The 16,915-nt window shown below is 55.4% G+C and overlaps 2 protein-coding genes across 4 annotated transcripts; both read right to left on the bottom strand.

The window, feature by feature from the left end:
• Positions 1–1,926: 1,926 nt before the first annotated feature.
• On the bottom strand, positions 1,927–6,880 carry ELOF1 (elongation factor 1). 2 transcript variants are annotated; one of them, XM_081231790.1, is made up of 5 exons: positions 6,788–6,880; positions 4,194–4,327; positions 3,941–4,011; positions 3,593–3,698; positions 1,927–2,652 (listed from the first exon to the last, which is right to left on the bottom strand). In XM_081231790.1, exons 2-4 carry the CDS (start codon positions 4,307–4,309, stop codon positions 3,634–3,636), a joined length of 252 nt encoding a protein of 83 aa, XP_081087916.1. In that variant the 5' UTR covers positions 4,310–4,327; positions 6,788–6,880; the 3' UTR covers positions 1,927–2,652; positions 3,593–3,633. The 2 variants fall into 2 exon arrangements, with proteins under 2 accessions (XP_081087916.1, XP_081087915.1); XM_081231789.1 differs by lacking the exon at positions 6,788–6,880 and adding an exon at positions 6,572–6,739.
• A 5,985-nt stretch (positions 6,881–12,865) lies between these two features.
• Positions 12,866–16,577, bottom strand: ACP5 (acid phosphatase 5, tartrate resistant). 2 transcript variants are annotated; one of them, XM_081233155.1, is made up of 6 exons: positions 16,349–16,577; positions 15,198–15,285; positions 14,681–14,977; positions 14,343–14,470; positions 13,869–14,214; positions 12,866–13,478 (listed from the first exon to the last, which is right to left on the bottom strand). In XM_081233155.1, exons 3-6 carry the CDS (start codon positions 14,975–14,977, stop codon positions 13,200–13,202), a joined length of 1,050 nt encoding a protein of 349 aa, XP_081089281.1. In that variant the 5' UTR covers positions 15,198–15,285; positions 16,349–16,577; the 3' UTR covers positions 12,866–13,199. The 2 variants fall into 2 exon arrangements, with proteins under 2 accessions (XP_081089281.1, XP_081089282.1); XM_081233156.1 differs by lacking the exon at positions 16,349–16,577 and adding an exon at positions 16,206–16,224.
• Positions 16,578–16,915: the final 338 nt, after the last annotated feature.

Below are 16,915 nucleotides of genomic sequence, written 5' to 3'. Positions count from 1 at the left end.
TAACATACACACACAGAGCTCACAGAGCTCGCTGGACCCAGGACGGCACCCACCGACTCACACACAAAATCCACACGCACGCACACTTCGTGTGTATGGTGTACACACGCTCTCTACAGCCTTAGTGCACATACCCTTTCACACACAGATACACATGCAGTACACACTTCTACTCAAGGCCCATAAAAACATAAACCCTCACACAGGTACACGATACACATACACACACACAGGCTCAGCACCCATGTACCTTCTCTGGGGGCCTGTGGGTTGCGTTGAGGCCAAGCGCCGGGACGGGCTAGATGGGATGTAAATCACAGTTCTGCAGCTTGCCAGCTAGGTGACCTTGAGCAAGTCACTTCCCTTCCCTAGGCCTGTTTGCATTAGGAAAATGAGGACATGGAACCTTGTGGGGTCACAGGGAGCTTAAATGAAATGACGCCTCCAGACAGGGGATGACATTTTGTACTGGCCATGAGAATGGACAACCAGCCAGGTCCTGGAGGCCCCTGTGGGCAGGGAGAACCCTTTATCCCTGAAGTAGACTGTGGGAAGGTGGGAGGGGACAGGGCAGTGGGGAAAGATGGGCACTTTGGAAAGATGTGCCCACTTTGGATGGGCACAGTGGAGGCACTTTGGCAACGGCCCTTTACCAACTGGCGCAGAGCAGTTAAGTAGCTGACTGCAGGGTGCAGCTGGCCCAGGTGCCTGGCCTGCCAGCCCAGGATCCCAGAAGTCTGGACAAGGTCCCAACCTCCCCACATTTCAGAGGGGACCCTGCTCTCCCGGTGATGTGGGCCCCAGCTATCCTGCCCAGAAGCCATCAAATGCCAGGGTTCCAACGAGAGGATGTGGCCATGCTGGGGGCACAGCAGTCTTCTCCCCTTCCCTTCCCAGGGCAGGGGGCGAGGCTGGAATGTGGGGACCTGCAGAGACAGACATCAGAAGATGCACTCGCACAGACGCACACGGCCCCTGGGGCCTCGTAAACTGGATTCCAGGCACTCTTGGCCTGGCTACCCTAAGTCCTGCTACCCAAAGTCCTGCTACCATGGGGCCAGCTCGGGGGAGCTATGCTGAGGATCCATGCCTGGCTTAGGGCCCTGCTTTCTTGGGAAAACAGCACCATATTAGCACTTGGTCTGTAAGACTGGTGGGCGGGCCCTGGTTGGCAGGAGCCCCCTTTCCCTGGACCCCAGAGGGCATCCCCCGCCCCCCCCACCCCCGGCGCCTGTCCACCACTCTGCCTGTGTCCGCTGGGTCCTGCCTCGGCCACGGGACCCCACCTGGGGCCTTGGAGGGGGAGGTGGGAGCACCAAGGAAGGGTATGTCAGGGTAGAGAGGGCCCTGGGGGACACATGCCAGACCCAGTGGCTGGGCCTGGTGGCCAGGGCTTCTGGCCTGGTCAGCATCTTCTTGGCCGTTCATATCCCTCGCTGCCCTGGTGGGTCCGAGTCTGTTCAAACCGTGCCAGGAATGATAGGTGCCTCCATCCTCAGCGTGGCCCTGGGAGGAAGGTTCCATCATCCCTCCCACTGTACCAACGAGGAAGCAAAAGCACAAGTCACTTGCTGCCCAGGCTCACGAGGCCAGGTTGAGGAGATGGACCTGCCCCACACTGCCAGAGTGTCAGGACCTCCACACCACAAGACCATCTGGGGTCTCACCATCAGCCTTGTTAAGGTGTGTTTTTTCCAATACAACCAAGCAATTAACTCAGTTCTGACACTCTCTACCTGAGAAAGCATCAGCTCCCACGGGATGAGGGTTCTGTCCAAGACTGCCCCTCCCCCACTTAAGCTGCCAATCACAAGTGCAGGTTGTTACCTGTGCTTCTGAGCAACCAGCTGGAGATCAGGGGTTCCCCCCACCCCCTTCTCAGATTTGGTTAATTTACTAGAGTGGCACACAGAACTCGGAGAAACATTTTACTTATTACATCACTGGTTTATTATAAAAGGGTATAACCTGGGAGGAGCCAGATGGAAGAGATGCCTAGGGCAAGGTATGGGGAAGGAGGGTGGAACTCCCACGCCCTCTCCAAGTGTCCCAGCACCTCCCTGTGTTCACCAAGGGTGGAAGCTCACCAAATCTTGTCCTCATATCTGTGGGTCCCTTTCCCGAAGGTTGGTGGGCGTGGCTGACTGAGTTCCTACTCTGCATCCTGCCCCTTCCTGAGACTATCTAGGGCCCCACTCTAAGTCACTTCATTAGCATAATCTCACCTGTGGTCAAAAGGGGCTCTTTATGGATGACAAAAAGTACTCCAGTTGCTCAGGAAATTCCAAGGGTTTTAGAAGCTTCCTGCCAGGAGCCAGGGACAAAGCCCTAGTATTTCTTCTTACACCCTCCACGTGCATCTGGCTCCACCTCCAGCCTTCCGAGAGACTCCTTGCGACCCTAGGACAAGGGTCCCTTACTCTTCTCCAGTGCCCACCACCGCCCCCCACCCCCCAGGAAGCCAGGAGCTGTTCCCTTAGCCTGGACCCTGGACTCAGGAGGAAGTAAGACGCTGGGCTGTGAAGCCAGGCCTCCTGGGTTCAAGGCCCGGCCGTGCAGTCTTCTGGCTGTGGGACCTTTGGCCGGTGACCTCCTGTCTTGGGCCTGTTTCCTCATCTGCGAGCATCTGAGCATCTTCCTTCCTCAGGGCGGCTGTTGCGACATGGGGGCAAGGCAGGCAAACCTGACATTGGCCTCTGGCACAGTGTGGCCCCTGAGCCTTAGCTCCTTCAGGCTGTCCCCCAGGAAGCCTTCTCTGACCCCCCCAATCCCCACCCTGGTCTCTGCTGGCCCCAGTTTCTGCTGTGACTGTAAACGCCTGGCCAGATGTCTGTGGGTTCATCCCTGTCCCCTGAGCCCAGCACTGCCCTGGTTTCACCTTGAATGCTTGTAGAGTGGATAAACATTGGACAGTTTGAAGGACTGACCCCTTCCAATGGCCCGCCAGGCCACCTCTGAATGCCTCAGTCTCCCCCATTCCTCATTGAGCCCCTGGGTCTGACCCAGAGCCCAGGAAACCAGAGAGCTGGGAGTTTTGCGTTGGCTGCTTTATTTAAGGGCTGGTGACTGACAGCTATCCCCAACCCAGCCCCTCCCTCCTCTACAAAAGTGGCCAAACGTGAAAACAGGCCGCCCTGCCAGGGGGCTGTGGGGCTGTGGCCTGAATCCCAGGCCACAGGCCTTGGAAGGCAGGGAAGGAGGATAAGCAGTCGGTCCAGTTCAAATGGACAAGTGCTGGTAAGATGGGGGACGACGCTGGAGAGTCCCGAGGCAGCCTCTGCTGGGCTTGCCCTCACCTACGATGTCAGGACACAGGTCCCTGAAGGAGCCAGGGCCCCAGAGCCAGGGGGCCAGGTGCCAGAGGAGGGAGCAAGTCAAAGGCTTTCGGAGCCAAGGGAGGCAGTTCAGGCCCCTGGGGCCCAGCAACCCTTCAACTCTACCCCATGCCCACAAGGACACCCCACCCTCCCGTCACACCTGCAGCCACACCCACTCACACCCATGCCCGCACCCACTCCACACACACACACACACAGGGCTGCAGAGGCCCTGGACCCACACCCTGAACCCTGGAATGTCTCTGGATTGGTACCCAGCGGGTGAGGCTGCCAAGGGAGTGGGTCCTCTGCGTTGTTACTGATTGGCTGCCTCGCAGGCATCTATCCAATCGCTGTACACGTCCACTGGTTCCGACAGATCTGAGCCACTGAGGTCAAGGGCAACTGGTAGCACTGGACCCCTTTCCTATACATACTTCTGCTGCTCAGGCTACTGTTAGCCAGACCCTTGCCCTGAAGCCTGTCACCCCGTTAAGTCAGCACGTGGCACTGGTTCCTCTCGGTGGCCACACCACCAGGGCACACAGCAGGGCTGGGTGCCCTTGAGCAGCCCTGACGCCCCACCCCCATCCCCTGGGAAAAGCCCGGGTTCCCAAGGATACAAGTGATGGGCGTCTGGAATTCTTCCAGGCACACGGTACAAGAGATGACTCCGGTGTTGCGGGCCCGGTCCCTGGAACAGGAGGAGATGCAGGGACTTAGTGAACGAAGGGGCCTGTGTCTGTGGGTGACAATGCCCCTAACCAGGAAGGCTGGGGACAGAATGGAAGACAGTGGGGGTGGGGGGGGAAGCCACCTCCCGACTGAGGAAGGAGAGGGCCGGCCCCGTGAGGCAGGATCCTGGGCCCCGCTCACATTTTCACGTCACAAGACTTCTCGTGGTTGCAGAAGGGGCAGGTGAACTGGGTCTCTAGGGTGCCTGTCATCTTCTTCTTGGGGGGTGGCTTCCGTTTTGACTTTCTGCGCCCCATGTCTGCAGGAGGGCAAACCTGTGGGAGGATGGGGGCAGAAGTCAGCGACTCGTGGGACCCACGCATCCCTCCGGCTCGACGCTCTAGGAAGCGGTCAAGTGGTCCTCCCCCCTGCCCCCCGTACCACCCTGATTCTGGCATCATTCTTCCGTGACAGCGGGGGTCAGCAGCCTGCCAGATAAAGACCAGAGTTTCATTTATACTTAAGACCACTCTCTATGCAACATCCTTGTTCTTAACTAACGGTGCTTCCAATTCACTGAGTAAACAGAAGCAGTCAGACAACATCCACAATCCACAAGTCCCCAGGACCACCCACTCGACTTTCTCTCCTTTGCTATGGAAGAACGTCCATGCTCCCCACAAAAACAATTTGCTACCTTGTGCCTTGGATCCCAACATCACATTTTCTCTCTCTACTGGATCATTAACAAACACACTTGTTATGACCTCTCCCATCATTAAAAACTACCCCTTCGTTCTCTGTGAGCTTTTCTAGCAGAGCTGCCTGTGTTCCCTCCTACCCTCTCTCCACAGCCCCTGCCACGCTGTCCACCCCAAGGGGCAGTCCTCACTCCTCAGAGTACTGGACACACCGGTTCCTCCTCCCACCATTCTCACAGGGCTCTCCCACCCTCCTCAGTGGCAGCTTCTTGCAGTCCCTGCTGCTGTTGCAACCCCATCCTCACCCCGTCAATTCGCTAATGTTGGTGAGTCCACAAGCTCAGTCTTTGGACCCCTCCCCTCTCCATCTCCATTCATTTCCACGGAGATCTCACCCTGCGTCAGGGCTTCAAATGCCTCCTCTACACCGATGTCTTCTCTGAACTGCAGGCTCCCCTGGCCACCTGCCTCAACCACACTCCTACCCGGTGCTACCAAACGTTTAAACAGAACCTGTCCAAAACCGAGCTCCGAACACCTCAATGTGTTGTCCCACAGGCAGCAAGTCCATCTTTCCCAAAACCTTAGGCTCACCCTCAATTCCTTTCGCCCTCTCTCACACCCCTTATCCCATCCTGACCCTACTGTTCTACCTTTAAAGGACATCCAGCATCTGACCACTTCTCACCACTCCCAGGGCCAGCTCCGTGGTCTGAGTCTTGAGTCCCAGTCATCTCTGGCCTGTATTATCACAACAGCATCCTCACTGGTCTCCCTGCGTCTCTAACTCTGCCCGGCACCCTCCAAATGTGAATTCCTCGAGGGCAGGGATTTCTGTCTTTTCTTTGTACCCCCAGCGCCTAGAACAGCTCATGGCACAGAGCTGGCTCTCAACAGAGATTTACTGAATGAATGAACGACCAATGCCAGGCCTACAGTAAACCACAGCACTGCTGCCATCAAGGCAGGCAAGGTATGTGCTCTTGTGCAACTGATATTCTAGCGGAGGAAGACAGACCCTTCAGCTAACTAATAAGGGAGATAATTTCCAATACTGGTAAGTGCTATGAGGTTAATGAAACAGGGCTAAGTGAACACTTCTGGGACGGGGCTACTTAAGGGTGGAGCTGGAAGAAGCCTTGGGTAAGAGTCATTTAAGCTGAGGCCTGAATAAGAGAAGGCGACCATGCATGGTAGTCCAGGCAGAGGGAATAACAACTGCAAAGGCTCCAAGGCAGAAGAAGCTTTTCTTGAGAAAAAGAAAGAAGACTGGTACAGCTGAAGCCCAGCGAGTAATGGGGAGATGGGTGTGAGATGAAACAGAAGAGCAGCAGCCAGACCCTACATAGGCTTTAGTAAGGCGTAGCCAGTTCTGCAGCCCAGGCTCTCACTTTCGGGGGTACAGGGTAGTGTTCTGTTGAATTTTTTCCCCCAAAGCCTGGCCCTGGTTACCACCTGCACCAGAATCACCTGGGGGTGCTCAAAAAATGCATATTTCTGAACCTAACCCCAGATCTCCCCGCACTAGAATGTCAGTTCTGCGGGTTCGGGTGGGAGCAGGATTTGCCCACTGCTGAATCCCCAGCACGCACAGTACCTGGTATGCATTAAGAGCTCAATAACTGTTGAATATAAACAAGTCTGAATCAGAAGCTACAGGTGGGCCCCAGAATCTCATTTTCCCCGGTGACTACAGCACCCGCCAACCACACTCCAGAAAACGGTGTCTGGCCTGCACATGAAACTCCAGGGGCCTCGGACTGTACTTCTGTGGCGATCTAAGTCCAAAGCGCGACAAGGTGGGGGCTGGAAAAGGGATCAGACACCGACCCTTCCGGGACTCAAGAGGAGGCGGGTGGGCCGTCCTTCCAGGCTCACCATGGCTTCGGCGTCGCCTCCCGCCGGCCGCCGGTAGAAGCCAGGCCTCCGAACAGCGGGCTGGGAGTCGCTGGGACCCGGGGGAGTCAAGTTTCCCGATGAGCCGCCCCCCAAGCCCTGGGCCCTCGGCGCCTCCTCCAGGACCCCGTCAGCGCCGCGGAGTCGCAGAGCGCCCAGTCCCACCCGACCCCAAAGCCCGCCCGCGCGAACGTTCACCTGCACTCGCCGACGCTCTTTGCGACCGCCTCGTTCACCCGGGAGACAGTGACTTCCGGCTCCCGGCGGAAGCGGAAATCCCTCCCTTCCCTTTCAGTCTCACCCACCCGAGGCCGGGACCTCCCAGCGAGTAAGCCTCGCCTCCTCCAGTGTCTGTGTGCGCACGCACAGAGAATACGTCTTCTCTGTATTCTCGTTCCGGGCCCGGAGGCGGGATCGCAGTGCGCGTGCGCGAGGGCTGGACCGCATTTCACAATTGGTGCGCAAGTGGACGCTACTTCTAGTGAGCTTCCGCGGTGGCAGTTCCCGCGTTTCAGGAGCGGTGGACCGGGCCATAGCAGCACTGGAAAGGCAGCCTCTCCCATGGCTGCAGCATCTTCACGTGCCTTCTCTCCCACTTCAAGCCCCAGCTCCTCGCAGCTCACCTGGGTCTCCCCGATGTTGGGCACATTCAAATATCTCAGTGCTAAGAAACGGCAGATGCCAGTATGGCTGAATCAGAGTTAACGGGGGAAGCTTGTAAGAAGCTCTTCTCAAACTTTAACAAGAACCTGTGGATCTTACTATAATTCAGGTTCTGGTTCATTAGGTCAGGAGTGGGGCCTGGAAGTCTGACTTTCTAACTAGGTCTCCAGTGCCATACGTGCTGTTGGCCTGTGGGACCACACTTTGGGTGCCGAAGTTATAATACATGAGTTTGGACAGGCAGGTAGGGGCTGGGGGAGGGGAAAACAAAGGTCCACAATTCCCACGATGTAGTGAAGAGGCTGGACAGAAATACAAAGGATCAGTTGCTACACTGTTCAGCGCAGCAGAGGGGAGTGTGTGGATCTCAGAGCGTGTGATGGTGGAGGGGGCTGCCAAACTAGTACGAGAGGTTAGAGAAGGCTTCCCTGGGAGGCCGATGCTCAGGATGGAATCCAAAGCCTGAGTGGAAGTCACACAGACAGAAGTAGCACCTATCGAACTTAAGAGGGAGTGAAGGAGAGAGGAGTGTCAAGGGTGGAGACCCTGGGCGCTGCCTCTTACTCACATGAGGAAAGCTCAAGAGAGATAATTTGGAGGAGCGGTCAAGGGTTGTATTTGGCTGTGATTAGTCTGAGACAAGCAAGAGGGGCTCTGGAAGGGGCCTTTGGAAGGGAAGCCAGGAGCTCAGGAGAAGGATCTGGCTGTGATTTTGAGAGTTATTTGCATATGGAGGTTATTTAAAGTCTTGGGGCCAGAGGAGGTCACATGGTTTCAGGGGTAAGGGGCAAAGTGTAGCAAAAGAAGAGGGCTAAGAAGGACACCTGGGCTCCCCAGCCTTAGAGGTTAGGAGGAGGAGCCAGCAAGAGACTGGGCAGAACAGTGAGGTAGGAGGAGGAAGATGTGGGTTGCCCTCTCCCAGAAGCCTCCAGAGGCAGGTATTTCAAGACGAGGAGAGTGATCAGCTGTGTCACATGTGGCTGCGAGTTTGAGTAAGGTGAGGAAAGAGAATTGACTGTTGACTTTGGCAAGTATTTGGTCCCTCGCCATCTTGATAAGAGCTCTTTCACTGGAGCGTTTAGGAAAATAACTTGTCAAGAGATCTATCCATGTATTTCCAATAGACCTATCTCCAAGAAGTCCTCTAGAGGGCAGTGTTACTCTCAGAATTGCCAAGCTTAACCTTTGGCAGTGCCTCTTTGGAGGACCCCTTCTCCGTGCTTGTACAAACCTGGATACACACAGGATGGGATCATACCATACATGTTACCTTGCAACTTGCTATTTCCACTTAGTGGTCAATACATATACAGATAATTATAGTGTGACTGCCGTAGTCATGACTGCCAGGTTCACAGGTTTTCTGTGTCTTTTCTTTCCCTTTTCCTTTCTTCTTTCTCTCTCCCTTTCCTTCCCTCCTTCCTTCCCTCCTTCTTTCCTTCCTTCCTTCCTTTCTCTCCTCTCTTTCTTTCTCTGTCTCTCCTTCCCTCCCTCCCTTTCTTCCTCCCTCCCTTCCTTCACATCTTTATTGAGATATAATTGACAGACAATAAACTGCACGTTTTGACATATACATACACCTGTGAAACCATCACCACAATCATGATAGTGACTGTTTCCATCCCCCCAAGAAGTTTCCTTATGTCTCTTTGTAGTCAATCCCTACCCACCCTCAGCCCTTGACACCAACGAATCTGTTTTCAGTTCCTATAGCTTTGTGTTTTTGAGGAAGTCACATAAACAGAATCATACAAAACGTAGCCTTTTGAATTTGGCTTCTTCTACTCAGCTCAGTACGTTTGCGATGTGTCCATTTTTTTTTGGGCCACACTGCATGTGGGATCTTAGTTCCCCATCAGGGATTGATCCCATGTCCTCAGAAAGCGTGGAGTCCTAACCACTGGACCGCCAAGGAATTCCCTATGTCCATGTTGTGTTTATCAGTAGTTGTTCCTTTTTATCATTGAGTTGTATTCCGTTGTGTGGATGGACACAGTTTGTTTATCCTTTCACCTACTGATGGACATTTGGGTTGTTTCCATTTTGAGACAATTATGAATAAAGCTACTATGTACTGTCTCATTCAGATCTTTGTGTGGATGTTCGTTTTCTACTGTATTTTTTTAAGTTAATTTTTATTTTATTTTGGAGGGTAGTTGATTTACTCTACTGTATTTTATTTCTACACTAAAACATATGATTCCTCTGGAATTCATTTTTGTATACGGTCTGAAGTAGGGTTCAGGTTGTGTTTTGTTCTGGGCTAACCGACAAGGCAGATAACATCTTTCCTGGGAAGTTGTAATGTCTCCTTAACGTACATCACGTTCTCATGTGTTCTTGAATTTGTTTCCGGATTCCCTCTGGACGTTTTCCCGGAGCCAGGGTCATGCTGTTTTGATGACAGTGCGTTTTGCTGTTTGGCAAGGCAGCTTTCTCACCTTGCTATTCATGAGTCTTGGCCTTGGAGGCTGTTGAGAGGGTGGATGTGGCCTGACTCTCCAAGTGACGACTTCCTGGCTGAGTGAGGGTGCTGGTGCCAGGCCCAGCACCTGATGTGAGGGAGGGGAGTGGGGAGATGATAATATCCATGATGGATGAATCAGATGCAGTTGCTCGGGAAAAGCGGGAAGAGATGAGACTCTGTGACTGGTCTTCAGTAATTCTGCCATGTTATTTCCTGTAATTTACAATGCATCTTTTTTTTTTAAACATCTTTATTGGAGTGTAATTGCTTTACAGTGTTGTGTTAGTTTCTGCTGTATAACAAAGTGAATCAGCTGTATGTATACGTATATCCGAATATCCCCTCCCTCTTGCAACTCCCTCCCACCCTCCCTATCCCACCCCTCTAGGTGGTCGCAAAGCACCGAGCTGATCTCCCTGTGCTATGCAGCTGCTTCCCACTAGCTATCTATTTTACGTTTAGTAGTGTATATATGTCCATGCCACTCTCTCACTTCGTCCCAGCTTACCCTTCCCCCTCCCCGTGTCCTCAAGTCCATTCTCTACGTTCTCTTTCCGACTTACTTCACTCTGTATGACAGACTCTAGGTCCATCCACCTCACAATTAACTCAATTTCATTTCTTTTTATGGCTGAGTAATATTCCATTGTATATATGTGCCACATCTTCTTTATCCATTCGTCTGTTGATGGACACTTAGGTTGCTTCCTACAAGGAATCTTTCTACCCATGGCCGTGTGCTGGCTGACATTGTCCCCTGAGCTGGAAGGAAGCCCTCTAGGAGGGAATGTGTCTACCCTGCCTTATTCCTTTGGGTGCTCCTTGAGTTGGCACAGGACTTGGTCCTTGGTGCTTGGTAGACATGCTTGGCCATTGTGGAGGAGGGGGGCCAATTCCCCTCCCTGCCACTAGTTCCCTGTGTCAGCTTGGATGTGTCACTTCTCCTTTCCACCCTCTGGGCCCTGTGAACTGGGATATTGGGCTAATTCCACACTCTGGGCCCTGAAAACAGGGACACTGGGCTGACTTCTGATTCAGACCCCTGCCGGCTTGGAGCCTCTGAGTCAGTGGGAAGAGGCAGGGTGGCCGTGAGCTGCCTTGACTGTTGTGGTTAAGATTGAAGGTCTGATGCTTCCTGGATATGACCTTGGGCACCTGACTTAATCTGTTGAGCTTCTGTCCTCTGAGAAGCCAGGATGACGCTGGCCCTTTCCTCCTGGGTCAGGATTAGAAGGGATGGCGGGTTAATTTGGCATAGAGCTTGGTGGGTGGTAATGTCAGCTGGAAAGAACTCAGGGCTGGCATTCTGGTAAGACAGCTTTGCTTAATTTTAATAGTAACTCATGTTACCTTGTAACAAATTCAGCAGTGTTGACTGCTACAAAGTAGCAAACAGAAGGTGCCACTTCCATCAAGTCCCTTTCCCCAGAGAGGTGAGGCAAGGGATGCTCATGACACACGTTCAGCCTTTGCAGGTATTCTTTTATTGACTATTTGGCAGTGACCAAAGGATGCTTGATTCAGGAGACAGCTGCACCCCCATTGCCCAGAACTCAGTAACCTCACTTATTTTACCCAGGGTGCTATTTCATTCTATTTAGGTGGGCAGGCAGCTGGACCCAAACAATTGGGTCCCTGGCCCCGTAGCAGCTGAAGTGGCCGTTGAGGGCAGGCCAAGAGAGAAGTTCCTGTGACTGGCTGGCTCAGGCTCTTTGTGGTGGGTGTTAGTCAACTCAGAAGCCCAGAGGGGAACTGGGTTTCTCTGCAGCTTTCGGTTCAGGGTGAGCATTCTGCTTTCAGCATTCCTCGGCAGGAACAGGCCCTGAAATAATTCTGCTTCTGGAAGTTTTCCTCCATACGTACTTGCACAGATGTGCAAAAGCATGGGTCCAGGTGTGTCCACTGCAACTATGCTGGTAAGAGGGAAAGATAGGAAAAGATTTCCGCAGGCCTCAGCAAGGAGCTGGTGACATAAGGCAGAAACTCCATGGCTGTCAAAAAGCAGGGCAATCCTGCTCTTGGGAATGTATTTGGTTTATCCTACAAGCATATCTGCATATGTAGGAAATGAATGTGTGGGTCACTTATGGCAGTATTGTTTGAGGATAGCAAAATTATTGGAAGCAATCCAGGCGACCCTCAGTAGATGGCTGTTTAGATGGACAGCTGGGGACTGGCACACAGTGGGGCCTCTGTAGCTGCAGAAAGAAGCTCCCCCAGAGGGCTGATGGGCAGATCTCCAGGGACAACAGCAAATTGAAGAAGAGAACCTTTGGGGGTGCAGGAAATGCTTGTATCTTGATTGTGGTGGTGGGTTTGTGGGTGTGTGCCTTTGTCAAAACTTACTGAACTGCAGACTTTCAAAATGTGTCAATTAGACCACAGTGAAGTTGGTTTGAAAAAGAAAACAAAACCAAAACCAAAAAAGCAAGGTGCAGATCAGTGGGAAAGGGGAGGAAAAAACCGTTCAGGTTTGCTTTCATTTGCACACAGAAATCCTGCAAGGAAGCCCAAGGCATTTACAGAAAGCTATTTCCTTTCCGGAAAGGTGGAGGGACAGATGGGAAGGGGGTGAGAGATATTTTACCTTTCTACCGTTTAGATTTTCGAACCATATGAATAGCACCGATTCCACAGTGAAATGAACAAAAATGAATGTTCTGATATGAACAGTCCACTTGTGGTTAAATAGGACCCCCCCACCCCAGAAGAAGAAAAAGAACCTCCCTGTCAGTCCAGTGGTTGAGACTCCGTGCTTCCACTGTGAGGGGAATGGGTTCGATCCCTGGGAACTAAGATCCCGCCAAAAAAAAAAAAAAAAAGGAAAAAAGAAAAACGCACGCAGAACTGTGTATACATTGTGATGCTTTGTGTGAAAAAAGGAGGATGTTTTTATTATGGAAGGAAAGAACGTGATGATGGCTGTCCCTAGGAAGGTGAGCATGGGGGAGGAAGGCTTGCTTCACGTTGGACCCTTCTTTGTGTTTGGTCTTTACTTAAAATCGCATCCATGTATGAGGCCAGTTGGTTATGGATGAGGCTTAGAGATGGAGACGCAGACCAGCAAGTGGGGGAGCCCCAACCCTTTCAAGCCCAGGTGATACATCTTGCCAGTGAGGTGAGGAAAGGGATGCTCATGATACACGTTCAGCCTCTGCAACTACTTTTTTTATTGACTATTTGGCAGTGACAGAAGGATGCCTGATCCAGGGGAGGGTTTTCCCTCACTGTCCCCCAATGCCCGGAACTCAGGCTGGGCGAGCCCGGCCAAGGGGCCTGGCACTCTGGCCGGAACACATGTCCATGCTTCTTTCACGTATGTGGGCATCCTTGTCACAAAGGCCATGTGGCACCACAGTTTCTCATCTGTCCTTCTCCTTCCCGCTCTGCCGTAGTACCACCGGCCCTTGAGAAAGCCTGCCCATGGGCAGGGGGTCCCAGCGGGGCCCACTCACCCACCAGCAGGGAGGCGCCCCTAACTCAGGCCCCAGCGTGGAGCCCCCGTCGGTGCTGGTGCTCAGACCTGGCTTGCCTTGGCAACTTGGTCTTGAAGAGGGACTTGCCCGAGGCCTCGATGTAAGTGATACTCATCTCTTTGGGGCTGATCTCAACGTAGGCGAAGCCACCCAGTGAGTTCTCGGCCCCGTAGTGGAAGCGCAGGTAGCCGTTGGGGACCTTGCGCAGGTGCTTCTTCGAGGGGTCCATGAAGTTCCCGGCCCCGCTCAGCACGAAGCCCACGCCATTCTCATCCTGAAGGTACTGTGGACAGAGGAAGCAGGGTCAGTGGAGCCCCCAGCCCCTCAGTGAGGTTGACCACGGGCTTGGTGTCTACCTGTCTTGAGTCCAGGGTCAGGCCTGTGATGGACCACAGAGTCACCTTGAGCAAGGGACATACTCCACCCCCTCCTGTCCTGGGCCTCAGTTTTCCCACGTGTGAGAGTGTATTGATCTGAGCAATCAATAGTCAACTGGGACCCGTGAAACGGCTTTTAGGGAACTTTGGGCTGTTTTCTGGTTAGCGAGCATAGAGTTTGAGAGAGAGTGACATTCAGGGGGCTCCCAAACAGAAGGACCCCAATATGCCATGTGGCACAGTGGCTGGGCTGGGGACCCCTTACCAGGCTCTCGCCCCACCCTCAGTTCCCTCACCTGCAGGTTGTGATCGTGGCCGCACAGGTAGGCGGTGACCTTGTGCGTGCTCAGCAGTGGCAGCAGTTGCTTGACCAGGCAGTGGGTGGGCCCGTGCTCGGCGATGGACCACACGGGGTAGTGGCCGGCCACCAGCACGTAGTCCTCCTTGGCCGCCGCCAGCTGCTTCTTGATCCAGGCCAGCTGCGTGCGGGCCATTGCCAGGTTGCGGGGCCTCTCGGGCTGCTGGCTGGCAAAGTCGTCCGAGTTCCCACACAGTGTCACTGTGTCCAGCATGAAGATGGCCACGGACACGTTGGACCGTGGGATCTTGAAGCGCAGGCGGTAGTAAGGGCTGGGGAAGTTCCTGTGGATGGGATGGAGGTGGTGGGCGCCCGTCTTGGGCAGAGAAGCCCCAGGCTCAGCTCTGGCTGATGGATCTCTTTGCCCACCTGAGCGAGGCTGGCGGAGGGACAGAAGGAGGGGCAGGCTCACCAGCGCTTGGAGATCCTGGAGTAGGCTATCTGTGCCGAGACATTCCCCAGATGGTCGTGGTTGCCAGCCAGCACGTGCCAGGGCACGTTGCGGAGTGAGGAGGCAGAGAACACATCCTCAAAGGTCTCCTGCAGCAGACAGAGAAGGGAGCCCCACCCCCCCGCAGGTTCAAGCAGCCATCGGATGCTCCTACCAAGTCAGGTGCTATGTACAAGGGAGACGCTGAGTGTGCTAGGTGTCTACAAGTGTCATCTTCCCTCTGCCCTCTCCAGAGTCAAAAGGTCGAGTGGCTTCTCCACGCATCCCCCCGCCTCCACACCTACTCCAGTGGCGCACACCTGGAACCTCTTGTCGTTGGCATCCTGCACGCCAGTGAAGTAGAAATTGTCCCCCAGGGACAGGACGAAGTCTGCGCCCAGGATCTGCACGGTCCTGGCAATCTCCTTGGCATTGGCCATTTCCCGGGCTGTGTAGAACGGGGCATTGGGGACCCCTCCCCAGTCACCCACGGCAACAAAGCGCAGGACAGGGGCGGGGGCGGTGCGGGTGTTGGTACTGGTGCCGGCAGCCCAGGGGAGCACCAGGGGGAGCACCAGCGAGGCTTGCAGGACGAGCAGCACCGTCCACGTGTCCATCTGGGAGGGGAGAGACAAGCGTCTGGGGCATGGGCAGCATGCGCCCCCCGAGATCCCCACTTGCCCTGTTCTGAGAAAGGAGGAGACGGCTCCCTGCAGGGATGGCCTGGCTCCCTAGCTCCCGGGACTTGAGTGCAAGAGCTGACTGGGAGGGTCAGGGGGCAGGCAGGGTCCAGCCAGCGGGGCGGGGAAGAGGGGGTATGCGGGGCCCAGCACTCACCCTGGGGGAGGCACAAGCCAGTCGGCTGGGGGCTCAGAGAGGCAGGTGAGCTCCAGAGCAGAACTGGCCGTCACTGAGCCTTTATTCCCTGGGGGCGGAAACGGATCATTAGAGAGGATGATGCAGTTTCTCCGCCAACTGTTCCAGAAGCCCTCCCCTCGGGTCATGTGAGCCTTGGAGTTAGTTCCCTGGCGGCCTGACACGGGATTCGAGGCGGGAGCGGGGGTGGGGGTGGGGGTGGGGGTGGGGGTGGTCTGGCCTATGAGTGCGGCCGCGCCTGCCCCACAAGCTCTGCGTCTGCCCACGGGAGCGCGTTTGTGTCGTGGGCCTCGTGTGTGCTGTGTGCGCAGCTCTATCTGTGCGCCCCGGCCAGGCACCTCCCGTGTGTGTATCCGTGTCCTCCGCGGACATGTTTGTCTGCCAGTGCCTGGGTGTGTCTGAGCTGTTTTCTGCGTGTAGCCAAGCGTGCCTGCCTCGGTCACATGTCTGCTGTGTGCCTGGGAGTCCCATGTCCCCGTGGCTGTGGACACTGAGCTGGCAAGGCCTATGTGGCAAGCCTGTGACGCGCGCCTGCGTCTTCAAGTGGAACTGTGTGTGTGGGACGAGGACTTGTGTGTCCCTGTCTTGTGCCCCAGCCGAGTTGTGTGTCTACATGTTGTGTCTCTCAGCTGAGCTGTAGGTCCGGTGTGTGAGGTGTGTTTGACAACATCTGAGCACGAGTCCCAGGGTCACCCCCCCTCCCCCAAACAGCAGGGGCTCCCTTTTCCAGGAAGTCCTGCCCACACCTTCCTCTCTGCCCCACCCCCCATTCCTGCAGGAGGAACCCAGGCAGGAGGCAGCTGGTGGGAAACCGTGTGACCCCAGACTTTTGACCCTCACACCCTCAGACCCTGAGGGCAGGGGGGCAGGCTATGGGGCAGCGGGGCCCCTGCACTTGAGGCCGCTCTGACCTGCCCCTCCCCTCCCTGCCTCCCTCCTCCCGGCCCTGACTGCCCCCTGCACACTCACGCTGGTTTCCTACAGCCTCTTGCGAGAGTGGATGCGGGCCCCTCATTCACGGCCCCGCAGCCCCGACAAACAGGAAGTAGGTCACGAGGGCAGACGGAGACCCCTCCTCCGGGTGGAGACCTCCCGCCGCCGGGCGGTCTCACCTGGCAAAGGCTGGGCCAGAGGTCAAGGCCCGGCGCGGCCGCGCGAGTCGAGCTGCAGGAGTGCGGGGTGCTAGCCGTCGGGGCTGCCCCGGCTTTAAGGAGGCGGCAGCTAGCCCGCCCTGCCGGCGGGCAGGGGGCGGCCCAGGTGATCCCCGGCGGCAAGCGCGAGCGCCTGGGCCTCCTGGCCAGGCCGGCGCGCCCGGGGATGCTGCTGGGCCACTGCGCGCCACCACGCCTGCGGGGCGCACTTCTGTAACAGGAGGTAACGCTCCCTGGAGGGCGGCCCAGACCTGCCGATTGGGCTGCAGCTCGGCCGGGCAGGGTGGCTCCGGCACCCGATTTCCTCCCCCTGTCCCCACGCAGGCAGAGTCTCCACCTGCCTGCGCACTTGGGGCGCCCACGGCCCCCACAATCGCAGCGCTGGGTGGGGCCTCAGCCCCGGGCTGCGCCACACTCTAGTGAGGAAGTCTGTCATCTTCAACCTCAGTTTCCTTTAGGTGTGAGGGCAGAAGAGTCCAGTCTTACTTAGAATCGCAAATAATTCATGTTGAAACACCCCTCCAGGAG

The sequence above is a fragment of the Mesoplodon bidens genome (genome assembly GCF_964165515.1).
Source record: "Mesoplodon bidens genome assembly, chromosome: 4".
NCBI classification, from domain to species: Eukaryota; Metazoa; Chordata; class Mammalia; order Artiodactyla; family Ziphiidae; genus Mesoplodon; species Mesoplodon bidens.
Note: the sequence above shows the minus strand (reverse complement) of the source record. Positions and strands in the feature narration are given on the sequence as shown.

What these genes read in the sequence shown, in the direction of transcription:
- ELOF1 (XM_081231789.1), bottom strand. An exon ending in AAGTCTTGTGACGTGAAAAT is followed by an intron (nt 4,012 to 4,193) that starts GTGAGCGGGGCC and finishes CTCCTGTTCCAG; the next exon opens with GGACCGGGCCCGCAACACCG. An exon ending in ATTCCAGACGCCCATCACTT is followed by an intron (nt 3,699 to 3,940) that starts GTATCCTTGGGA and finishes TCAGTGGCTCAG; the next exon opens with ATCTGTCGGAACCAGTGGAC.
- ACP5 (XM_081233155.1), bottom strand. Translation starts at nt 14,977, where the DNA reads ATGGACACGTGGACGGTGCTGCTCGTCCTGCAAGCCTCGCTGGTGCTC. An exon ending in CCAACGACAAGAGGTTCCAG is followed by an intron (nt 14,471 to 14,680) that starts GTGTGCGCCACT and finishes TGTCTGCTGCAG; the next exon opens with GAGACCTTTGAGGATGTGTT. An exon ending in GCCACGATCACAACCTGCAG is followed by an intron (nt 13,479 to 13,868) that starts GTGAGGGAACTG and finishes CTCTGTCCACAG; the next exon opens with TACCTTCAGGATGAGAATGG.